Raw genomic sequence first — 12,500 nt, 5'->3', positions numbered from 1 at the left:
GACATTTATATCACGTCTACTTTATTGAATGAACTTTAAAAAAAAAACTTTTGAACTTTGACGCTGGCAAAATAGTGTAATGTTTTCCGATTCTCAGACATGAACGAAATACGAAAAAAAGAGATCATTACTCAGACATTTTATATCACGTCTACTTTATTGAATGAACTTAAAAAAAAAAAACTTTTGAACTTTGACGCTGGAAAAATAGTGTAATGTTTTCCGATTTTCAGACATGAACGAAACACGAAAAAAAGAAATTATTACTCAAACAATTATATCACGTCTACTTTATTGAATGAACTTTAGAAAAAACTTTTGAACTTTTCAGATTCTCAAACATGAACGAAATACGAAAAAAAGAAATCATTACTCAGACATTTATATATCACGTCTACTTTATTGAATGAACTTTAGAAAAAATTGTTGAACTTTGACGCTGGCAAAATAGGGTAATGTTTCAGGTTCACAGACATTAACGAAATACGAAAAAACGAAAAAAAGAAATTATTACTCAAACAATTATATCACGTCTACTTTATTGACTAACGCTTTTCTTTTTATTGAAGTACTTTGTTATCGCGTTTGTCCTAAACGCCGCATTGCTCGCGCCCTGACTGTTTGAGTGTCCCTTCCGTTTCCTGCTGCAATCTGCCCGAGTACTTGGGACGGGAGTTATGAATATGGCTTCCTCGTCCTCGTCTTCGTTCTCGTCTTGGTGATCTTGGCCAACACCTTGCTCGGGAGCTGTGTCTTCCTCAGAAGTGATGATCGGCAACCTTTCCCAGACATTCGTGACGAGGTGTTGCTTGTTCTCACTCAACAGGCCGAGTGCCGTGCATATACGCTTCCGCTCGGCCAAGGCCTCGGCGGTGTAGATTTTTCCTCTGTAGGTAGCATAGCCAAGTTTTCCCATGGCCATTGCTATATCGTTAACCAGGATCGCGAGTTTATTTGACAGCATCTTTTCGTCGTCGCACGGTGGCTGGCTGGTGGACGCCTGCGACGTCGCCGTGTTGGACTCGAAGCCAAATTTGTCCAGTTGTAGCTTTGCCGCGGTCAGACGTTCGATTGCTTTCAGCAAGGACGCGTGAAACTTCTGATTAACCAGGGTCACTCGCACGACGTTTTCACTGCCACAATCGTCTAACTCCTGGGTGCATAAGCAATCCTCACCGATCAGCTTCCTGGCCTCGTCTCTGTAGGAGTGTTTGTAAGATGATCTCACAAGGTCTCGCATGAAAGGATTTTTATGATCTTTGAACACTTTGTAAAGTTCTGCCGTGGCTGGAGATTCCTTTCCATCCTGGAACTGCACCTGTCGAATACAAATTAAATGGGACAATGTCTCAGAACATTTTCACGATTTGTTTTGCTACCTGCAGCACTGTGATTGTGCTTGTTCCTTTTCTTTTTATCTCGCTTTACATTGGATTGCTAGACACATCTCAAGGAGAGCTCTCAAAGAAAGATACGACATTCGTTACCTGGGTTGCTGTGACATCCAGTCCGCAATTTAGCAGGGCCTTGTGAACCGAAATTGGGCTGGCAGGGGCGCCATTTATTGTAGTCAACGCGACCCAGTATGAGATTGCGGGGCACAGTGATTTGTTTATACTTGTCAAGTTCCCTTCGAGCCACTGTTGCGTCATGGAACTTGGCATGTCATCGCCAGAACTACTCTCATCGTCTGTTTCTTCGTTGATGCAACAGTGTTTCTTCTCTTGGCTCGAAATGGCGCTAAAGAAAAACGCTGCGTTGTGGATACCTGAAACACAGCACAGTCAAATGCATTCAATTTCATTTTTGATACTTAAAATGTTCTCCAAATTTCCTCGGAAACAAAGGTATTCCAATAAATACTGACCTGAAATAGCATTGTCGCATGAATCACGTTTGCTGCAAATAGAAGTCCACGCCCTGCCCAAATCTTTATCTTTTGCTTTAAAAATACATTTTGCGCTTATGATGCTGCACCTTCCGCTGATAACTGGTAAGAGATAACACAGTGCAGCGCTCTTTATCCCTTCACTATTTAGCTGTCGGCACGGTTGTCTTGTGCGCTGCATTTTCTCCTGTAGCTCAGATGTTGTAAAATGATTGCGTCTCTTATATAGTGGATCAAAGCAGTGAAATGTTGACACATAAATTTGAAAGCGCTGCCCGTGATAATAATGATCAACGATGCACGAGAGTTTACTATTTCTTTGTCATGTGTTCACTTGCAACTTGTCGTCAAATAGGTGTCACACATCATGTAACTGTCGAATGGGTGTGAAAAGGGGCGTTTCTATTTTTGTACCTTAAGTACGTTTGACTACCAATCCCGCACAATGATTGTGTTTCCCACGGGAAACCCAAAGAAATAACAGATCAAGTCAATGAAACACAACATCGATACGATCGCTTGGCTTGTTTACTCAGTCGAGCCACTCCTGTTGACCCAGCATGGTTTTTGCGATTTAACACTTTTCCGAGATAAACTCGCCATCTAATCAAGGAAATCCAAAGCACAAACAATGCAATCAAGGCTGTTATCGTAAACGGGTAATAGCTCTCTTTGTTGACAATAATTCACAGAAACAACCGGGAAACCTGACACATTTTGTGCAGTGATTTAGGACTAAATTTTAACAGGAATGCATTTAGGATGTTGCTTATGGCAATCCTTCCTCCTTTGTTCACGTCACTGAGATCAGGCTGAGTGACACATGCTTGTAATCTTAGCAACGTGTTACTGGATATTGAAAAGTTATCAGATCTCTGGCAACGAAGACGACATCCATGCAAAAGAGCAAAATTTCTGTCATCAATTAAAATGAGTTACACTATTCGTCCTAACAAGCCACTAACAAGTAACTGTGTCCGCAAAAACCGTCCTTTTCTGCGTATGTTGAACATTTGGTTGACTAAAATCTTGTGTATTTCTGCTTCTTTGCTGCAAAAATTGGGTTTCATTACCTCGGTGTAAAAACCTGTGAAACTCTTTCTTTGTTTTGTTAGCTCGTGGTAGGGTTAGGTTGTTGTTTGATGTTTTTTTGCTCTTTTGTTTTCCTTTGTGCTACGTCATCTGTGATTTTCACAGATTTTTACACCGAGGATGAGCCCAAAAATTAAGCTAAACCAGTGAAGCACCACGTGTCCGGGAAATCTGGAAAATCCGCGTTTTCTGTGCACGCCGAAAGCTGTTTGACTAAAATCGTAACATGAAGGCTTGACTGCTGATAAAACTCAAGCCGAACCAGGAAAGAAACTTGTGCCCGGGAAATCCGGAAAATCCGCCTTTTCCGTGCATGCCAAAAAGTCATTGAACTGAAATCAATGTTATTAAGGAATGACCGCTGATAATACTCAAGCCGAACCAGTGAAAGGCCTTGTGTCCGGGAAATCCGAAAAATCCGTCTTTTCCGTGCATGCCGAAAAGTTCTTAGAATGAAATCAAATAATAATAATAATAATAATAATAATAATAATGAAATCAAAGGCATTAAGGAATGACCGCTGATAAAACTCAAGCCGAACCAGGGACGAAGCTTGTGTCCGGGAAATCCGGAAAATCCGTGTTTTCCGTGCATGCCGAAAAGTTCTTAGAATGAAATCAAATAATAATAATAATAATAATAATAATAATAATAATAATAATAATAATGAAATCAAAGGCATTAAGGAATGACCGCTGATAAAACTCAAGCCGAACCAGGGACGAAGCTTGTGTCCGGGAAATCCGGAAAATCCGTGTTTTCCGTGCATGCCGAAAAGTTCTTAGAATGAAATCAAATAATAATAATAATAATAATAATAATAATAATAATAATAATAATGAAATCAAAGGCATTAAGGAATGACCGCTGATAAAACTCAAGCCGAACCAGGGACGAAGCTTGTGTCCGGGAAATCCGGAAAATCCGTGTTTTCCGTGCATGCCGAAAAGTTCTTAGAATGAAATCAAATAATAATAATAATAATAATAATAATAATAATAAATGAAATCAAAGGCATTAAGGAATGACCGCTGATAAAACTCAAGCCGAACCAGGAGAGAAGCTTGTGTCCGGGAAATCCGGAAAATCCGTCTTTTCCGTGCATGCCGAAAAGTTCTTAGAATGAAATCAAATAATAATAATAATAATAATAATAATAATAATAATAATAAATGAAATCAAAGGCATTAAGGAATGACCGCTGATAAAACTCAAGCCGAACCAGGGAAGAAGCTTGTGTCCGGGAAATCCGGAAAATCCGTCTTTTCCGTGCATGCCAAAAAAGTGATTGCACTGAAATCAATGGAATTAAGAATTCACTGCTGATAAAACTCAAGTCGAACCAGGGAAGAGCCTTCTCACCGGGAAATCCGGAAAATCCGTCTTTTCCGTGCATGCCAAAAAGTTATTCACACCACAGGTAAACAATTTTGGTGATTACGGAAAATACGGATTTTACGGATTTCCCGGAGATATGAATATTTAATGATTAAACTTGCAGTAACGACTGACTGCTGTCTGTGACAAACTTTTACTTGACCACGGAAAATACGGATTTCACGGATTTTCCGGAGATATGAATATTTAATATATTCTAATATAATATATTACTTCTCTTTTTTTCTGTAAGTATATATATATATATATATCTATACATATATACAAATATATAAAGATATATATATATATATATATATATATAGATACTTACAGAAAAAAAGAGAAGTAATATATTATATTAGAATATATTAACATGGAATAACATTAAATATTCATATCTCCGGGAAATCCGTGAAATCCGTATTTTCCGTGGTCAAGTAAAAGTTTGTCACAGACAGCAGTCAGTCGTTACTGCAAGTTTAATCATTAAATATTCATATCTCCGGGAAATCCGTGAAATCCGTATTTTCCGTGGTCAAGTAAAAGTTTGTCACAGACAGGAGTCAATCGTTACTGCAAGTTTAATCATCAAATATTCATATCTCCGGGAAATCCGTAAAATCCGTATTTTCCGTAATCACCAAAATTGTTTACCTGTGGTGTGAATAACTTTTTGGCATGCACGGAAAAGACGGATTTTCCGGATTTCCCGGTGAGAAGGCTCTTCCCTGGTTCGACTTGAGTTTTATCAGCAGTGAATTCTTAATTCCATTGATTTCAGTGCAATCACTTTTTTGGCATGCACGGAAAAGACGGATTTTCCGGATTTCCCGGACACAAGCTTCTTCCCTGGTTCGGCTTAAGTTTTATCAGCGGTCATTCCTTAATGCCTTTGATTTCATATATTATTATTATTATTATTATTATTATTATTATTATTTGATTTCATTCTAAGAACTTTTCGGCATGCACGGAAAAGACGGATTTTCCGGATTTCCCGGACACAAGCTTCTTCCCTGGTTCGGCTTGAGTTTTATCAGCGGTCATTCCTTAATGCCTTTGATTTCATTTATTATTATTATTATTATTATTATTATTATTATTATTATTATTTAATTTCATTCTAAGAACTTTTCGGCATGCACGGAAAACACGGATTTTCCGGATTTCCCGGACACAAGCTTCTTCCCTGGTTCGGCTTGAGTTTTATCAGCGGTCATTCCTTAATGCCTTTGATTTCATTTATTATTATTATTATTATTATTATTATTATTATTATTATTATTATTATTATTATTATTATTATTATTTGATTTCATTCTAAGAACTTTTCGGCATGCACGGAAAAGATGGATTTTCCGGATTTCCCGGACACAAGCTTCTTCCCTGGTTCGGCTTGAGTTTTATCAGCGGTCATTCCTTAATGCCTTTGATTTCATTCATTATTATTATTATTATTATTATTGTTATTATTATTATTATTATTATTATTATTATTATTATTATTTGATTTCATTCTAAGAACTTTTCGGCAGGCACGGAAAAGGCGGATTTTCCGGATTTCCCGGACACAAGGCTTTTCCCTGGTTCGGCTTGAGTATTATCAGCGGTCATTCCTTGATGCCATTGATGTCATTTCAATCATTTTTCGGCATGCACGGTAAACGCGGATTTTCCGGATTTCTCGGCGACAAGGCTCTTCCCTGGTTCGACTTGAGTTTTATCAGCATTGATTTCAGTCTAATAAATTTTCGGCACATAATACGTGCCTATCTGCAACGAAAACACTAAAGGAACCGGGAAGTACGGGAAACGATCTTCTTCTTCTTCTTCTTCTTCTTCTTCTTCTTCTTTTTCTTCGTCTTCTTCTTCTTCTTCTTCTTCTTCTTCTTCTTCTTCTGTTACACTTATCTTCATCCAATAGTTTTGTTGTATCTATTGTTCCTGGAGCGAAATGGGCCCTTGATGCCCAAGTTAAAGCGATATTCATTTTAAAAATTAACTCTAATCTTGCTTTGTATCTTTTTGTTTTCTTTTTAGTAGGTTTTGCAATTTCTGATGCAGAAGGCCCTTTTGGACAACACAATGGAGATAACAAACCGAAACGCATGCGCACATCGTTTAAAAATCATCAACTAAGGGCGATGAAAGCCTACTTTGCAATGAACCACAACCCTGACGCAAAGGACTTGAAACAACTATCACAAAAGACTGGACTCTCGAAACGAGTTTTACAGGTTTGGTTTCAGAATGCTCGCGCTAAATACCGCAGGACAGTGTGTAATCCGCAGGCCCGAGACTTGTCGCCTGAGTCACACGACCAATCCTCGCCAGTCAGCGCGATTTTAGAAGCCGGAATTGTTTGACGAACAGGATCATTTGGATACAAGATCTTGCGACGAAGGAGGGCCCTGTCCAATCTTCTCCGGATCAATTAGTCAACGGCAAACTTCTCCGTGGTTTTGGCAGAATCACCGAAAGGCCATGCAGGGAAGCAATTTTAAGTTTGAATCCAATTAATCCTGATGGATTATACATTCGCGAAGAAACATCACAATTCAACTTCTTCAATTTTAATTATTTTAGCATTTTGGGTTGACTATGTTGTGGCCCTCAAATATTTATTGTTTTTCTGGTATGGCGTTAACATCCAGAGATTTAGACAAGCCTTTAATGTTTATTTCAAGAGAAAGGTTGCCGGCTTACTGTATACTCCCGAAGAAACAAATTCAAACGAACTGTACTGGTTAAGTATTATCTATTGCTTTTCTACTCTCTATATTTACAACACCGAATTAGGTGAACAGCTTGAACCAACTTTTATGTTATCAAAAGAAAGTTTAATCCCTGCCTAGTTAAACTGTGAAGGGTTCAATTATTTAGAAGATTCTGATCCGAGTCAGTTCTGACCCTGAAAACCACGAGCTAGTGAACGGAGTTGCGAGCCGGAACATCCCGCAGAATATTTCATCTCAGTATTATTTCCCTACTTTACTTCAAAAGCTTCTTAAACTGTTCAGATTTCAGATTCCATGCGATTTGAGTACGAAGAACTTCCATAATTAACCGGAACTTGCTTTTGAAATCCTGAAAATCTCCAAGTTCTCTCCACGATGACTTTCTGCGTTGACGTTTGGATTTAGCCGTGTCATCATCTATTACAAAATTACAATGAAAACGACTTTGCTAAAAATCCTGAGAACTGAAATTTGTCGCCTGAACTGAATTTCCACCGCTGACTTGCGTTTCACTGTTGGGATTATCACTGAGGTCGATTCCCGCATAACTGGATGAACTTTTAGGAGCCATACGTCACCAAGATATGTAAAAAGGTGACGAGATGTAGAAGCTTTCCTCGCACTTAACTGTATAATTCAGGTGGTTTCAACGCGATTCGAACCCATGACCTCTGCGATACCGCTGCGACCCTCTTCTTCTGATCATGAGCTATGAAGCCACACAGTTGGGAGCAGTTCAATTTGTTGGGCTCATTTGTTCCCGTGAACGATTGCTCAGTTAAGCCTGAGGATCACTTCTACGTTTCGTCTATAACACGCACTTCAAATATGTACATTTCTTTCAAGAAGGTGACAGGTAACGCGTTCGCTAGTTGTTTTTCACATGATCTAAAATTGGACCACTATCGCATCTGCGCATGCGCAAAACGAAGACCGCCTGAAAAATAAAACCGGTAGCGGTATCTCTGGACCCTTCGCCAGAGCGTCGTACCATGACGATTAAGGCCGGGATTTCAACCCGCCATTCTTTTATACTACTCTCGTCGATCCTTCGCTACTTCCAGATTCCTCTTCTCCCCCTCCGTCAAAGTATTGAGAGAGAGAAAAATGTCGGCCAATGCACTATATGTGACAGATCCCTTTCCTACGGCAGGCTGTACTTGTAAATACACCAGTGAGTAAGAATACAGGGCAGCAAGCTCGATTCTCGGGCTAAAATGTTTCCGCAGCCTTAAGCGGCCTTCACAAGGCAAAACAAAGTTGGCAAACTCGTGTTGGCAAACTCACGTTTGCCAATCGTTAACGCGTCAAATACGAGTTTACCAACATGAAAACGGTTGTGAAAAAGTTGGCGAGAACAGAGACAAGTTCTATTTATCGCCAACAGTTTGCCAATATGTTTGATAACTGTTGTTGTCTCAGTCACACACGCTAATTTGAGTTTGCCAACACGAGTTTGCCAACTTAAGTTTGTCGTGTGGAGGCCACTTTAAACCCATATAGGATCCAACGACAAAAGTTGAACTATCATTTTAGTTTTCCATCGACGCAAAAGCAACCCTGCGGGCGACGTCAAGCGGCAGATGTGAAAGAGTCGTGTTGGAGTCTACTACGACGCCTCGGCCGGGTTGGATGGACCCGAAATGAAAAGCGCTAGCACGGGGACACTGGTGTACAGCCCCGACTTACGAACACTTATTGCCACCCAGCCCTCTCACATATTAGAGGAAAAACCCCATGTCTAACGGACAAGTCCACATTGATGCTGGCGCATACAGATCGCTTGATCAAGGACAAATTGTTACGGGATACGATTTGGTTGTTAATCGATTAAGATGATAGGACAGTTAGTGATTACTTACCCGGCTTTTGAGCGGAAGGAGGTGTACTGTCTGGATAGAACGGTCGCTTAGCGTTCCTCGAATGCCTTTACTAGTAGTAATCTCGGATTATTGAAGTGCATTCGAAAGTCACTTAGCCTGTATTTCCGTAAGATTTCAAGCTAGAAAACTAAAAAAAAGCAACGTGACACAGGCGAAAACCAACCCTAAGCATGTGACAAAAAGAGACTGTCACCAAATCGAGATCAATACGCGTGCGAGAGTCCATGTAAACAACAAAAGAATCTTCTTTGGTGTTCTTTACAGAGAAAGACCACACAATTACCCAATCTGAACAAAATTAGGGCGCGTTCTCCTTCGATCAAACGCAATAATGTAAGTTACAGTTAGCCATTTATTAATATCGTGATATTAACAGCAGTATGGGCCACTTCCGAGTTCGTGTCTGCCTCCTCTTCAAAACAACTCAAAGTGCGAAGTTTTTCGTATGAAAATTATTTTTTGTTCATATGTAAAGTATTACAATACTACAACATTAGTTTAAGTTGGGAGTTGAAGGTGACAGCTCATGCTCTATTATAGGTAAGAAGTGATGCCATTTTTTATTATGGAAGTGGAGTTTGTTATTTTTCCTCGCAATGAAACGCTCGATTTGGTGCGTTGTTTTGCATTTTGATTCTAATGGGGCAACAGTAGGAAAAGGTTCTGCTTAACTTTGAGCGAAAAATAACGTATTTGCTCTCAAGTATAATGTAGTTAACTAGCGGAATATTGTCATCATCAGTATCCGCAGAAAAAAGCCCAAATAAAATATCTTTAGTGTGGAAGTTTTTAGAGATTAGCTTTTGTGATTTGAGGAGAATGTTCAACTCCTTCCAAAAGGTGCTAACCTTACTTGAGTCAAAAAAGAAGTGTTCCAATGTCTCCAGTTCTTTATTACAGGAATAACATAAGGGGAATCGGCTAAACCAAATTTGAAGAGCATTGTGTCTGTATAACAAATTCTATGAAGTATTTATATTGAAATTCTCTTAACTTTGTATGCAACGTTATTTTAAAGGGCAAAGAAAATATTATTTCCCAGTCTAATTCAAACGTCTCTGTGTTGAACATTTCATTGTATTTTTTCATAGAGGTAGGGTTAGATGAGATTTTAGAAGAAAACGTTTCATACAATAGTTTCGATTGGATCTTTTCAACATCGAGCCTTTCCCCTCCAAGATGCAGTGAAAAACTATCCAAATCTACATGATAATCGAGTAAAGGAGCCGCGTTTTCATTTGTCTTTAAAAATCTACGCCATTCCTCCGGGATGGCATTAAAGAGACTAAAAAGAAAGTAATGATCAATAGGTGAGAGGTGTGCATGTTGTGGGAACAAAGCTGTTTAAAATTGTCATGTGATTAGAAGAACTCCCGAACAGTTATAAAGCCCGCATCAATTAACTTTTGGTTGTAAACTGAGCGGGATTCGATGCAGATGAATCTATTGTTCCATAAAAATTGTTGATAAATCTCCGAGGCTGAGGAAGGGCTTATACAGTTTTAAATTAAGGAGGCCCATGTCATGATGCACTCTTTATAAAATTCTGGAAGGGTTATAGATAACTTGAAATAGTTGAAATTGCAGTGAACAAAAATTTACCACCAACCTTCCTTAGATGAAAATCCAAGAAATACTTCCAACTGACTGCATATGGAGTTAGATACGTCTTAATACACATGATTCTTTGAGCGGAGATCATCGAGATCAAGTCAGGCATTTTAAGTCCACCTTTTTTAAATACAAACGCGCGTTTAACTTTATCTTTACCTTTCCAGACAAAAGAAAATAACAACGGATGTATATTCTTAATAAACTCTTTGTGACTTGAAATTTACGTCAGCTTATACAAGATCTTAGGTAAAGTAAACGATTTAATACTCTGCAATTTTCCAATCAGCTTTAAACCGTACCTCTCCAACTCCATTTTTTTACCGATTTTAATGATTTTTCAATTGATTGAAACTTTAATTTCTAAAACATTGACCGTTTTTATACTAGAGACGCATAATTCGTCCGGGACGAACTTGGGCAAACATTTTTTCTGCGTCTGTTAAATTCGTCTAGTATAAAGACGGCCACAAGACGCATTATGCGTCTGGACGAAGTATCTACTTTAGTGCGTCTTCGAAGACGCACTAAACTGGAAAGCTCGTCCAGACGCATTATGCGTCTAGTGCCCGTCTTTATACTAGACGAATTTAACAGACGCAGAAAAAATGTTTGCCCAAGTTCGTCCCAGACGAATTATGCGTCTTATATAGTTCGTCCCGTCTTTACACTAGACAGCTAATAACACGAGTGACGCATAATTCGTCTGGACGGATTATGCGTCTCTAGTATAAAAACGGCCAATTGATGCATTATAAGTGAAGTAAACACCTAGAATTTTTACACGTCTTTTAAATTCACAAACATCTAGTTCTAAGCTAAAATAATCTCTCCAAGGAGAGACTCAGTTTTATCGTGGTTAATCTTATAATTAAGGCCAGTATGTGTCCCGAATAAATTAACAATATTAAAAACAGTAAGATAAGACTGTTTGTCTCGGACAAAGGTTGTCATATCGTCAGCAAAATTTACTAGTTTAATTTCAATCCCCCCTGCGGTTATTCCTTGTATTCGATGATTGCTGCGATTGGAAATTGCTAACAATTCGAAAACTATAATAAAAAGAGATGACGGTAAAGGATTACCCTGGCGAACTCCTCGTTTAACATGAAAGGATGGGGAGAAAAAGCCATTGTTAACCACGCAACTCGTTATATTCTTGTAAAATGTCCTGATCCATGTTATGAAGGACGCACCGAAGCCTAAAATTTCAAGAGATTTAAAAAGAAAGTCTAACCTAAGAGAGTCGAATCCTTTTCAAAATCGATGGCAGACATTATGCCTTTACATCCCTTCATTTCCGTAAAGTCCATGATATCGTTAATTGTTCTAATCGCGTCAAAAATTGCACGTCCTTTCACAAATGCAGCGCATTTTGATCGTGATGTATTACATATGGTAGGACCTTTTCTAATCTTTTTGCGATAGCCTTCGAGCCAATTTTTACGTCTACATTTACAAGAGAAATTGGTCTCCAGTTTTTAATCAGTCTTCTGTCCCTATCCTTTTTTGTATTAAGGTTATAACAGCTTCTTTTTGTGAGTTAGATAGTTCACCGTGATCATAAGAGTAATTTAATGAGTCTACCAACAAATTACCAATCTCTGGCGAAAAAAAAATGATAGAACTCTTTCGAGAGTCCGCCATTCCCAGGACTTTAAAACACTCAGAGTATGTTAACTGGCCATCACATGTTTTCCTCATATCATCATTTAATTTCGGAATGGTTAAGGAGTCCTCCAAGAACGGGCAGTGAGTAGCATAAGTCTGAATCTCTCTCTTTTCGTCATAAAGATCGGAATAAAAATTGTGAACTTCTTCCAATATGTTATTCGCGTCTGTTATCTTTACACCATCTGAGTTTAGCAACCTCCTAACACAACTTTTATGATTTTCTAAGTTAAGAA

At 38.7% G+C, this 12,500-nt stretch overlaps 1 protein-coding gene across 7 annotated transcripts in view; it reads left to right on the top strand.

The window, feature by feature from the left end:
* Positions 1–9,782, top strand: part of LOC137990915 (LIM/homeobox protein Lhx9-like) — a 25,597-nt gene extending 15,815 nt beyond the window's left edge. For 5 of the 7 annotated variants that reach the window (XM_068836032.1, XM_068836030.1, XM_068836035.1 and 2 more), the window contains one exon: positions 6,402–9,782. In XM_068836032.1, the coding sequence (XP_068692133.1) occupies positions 6,402–6,727 (326 nt within the window). In that variant the 3' untranslated portion in view covers positions 6,728–9,782. The remainder of the gene's footprint in view (positions 1–6,401) is intronic. The other 2 variants (XM_068836033.1, XM_068836031.1) reach the window with 1 other exon arrangement.
* The last annotated feature ends 2,718 nt before the right edge of the window (positions 9,783–12,500 follow it).

This window comes from Montipora foliosa, chromosome 2 (genome assembly GCF_036669935.1).
Source record: "Montipora foliosa isolate CH-2021 chromosome 2, ASM3666993v2, whole genome shotgun sequence".
Classification (NCBI taxonomy): Eukaryota; Metazoa; Cnidaria; class Anthozoa; order Scleractinia; family Acroporidae; genus Montipora; species Montipora foliosa.
Note: the sequence above shows the minus strand (reverse complement) of the source record. Positions and strands in the feature narration are given on the sequence as shown.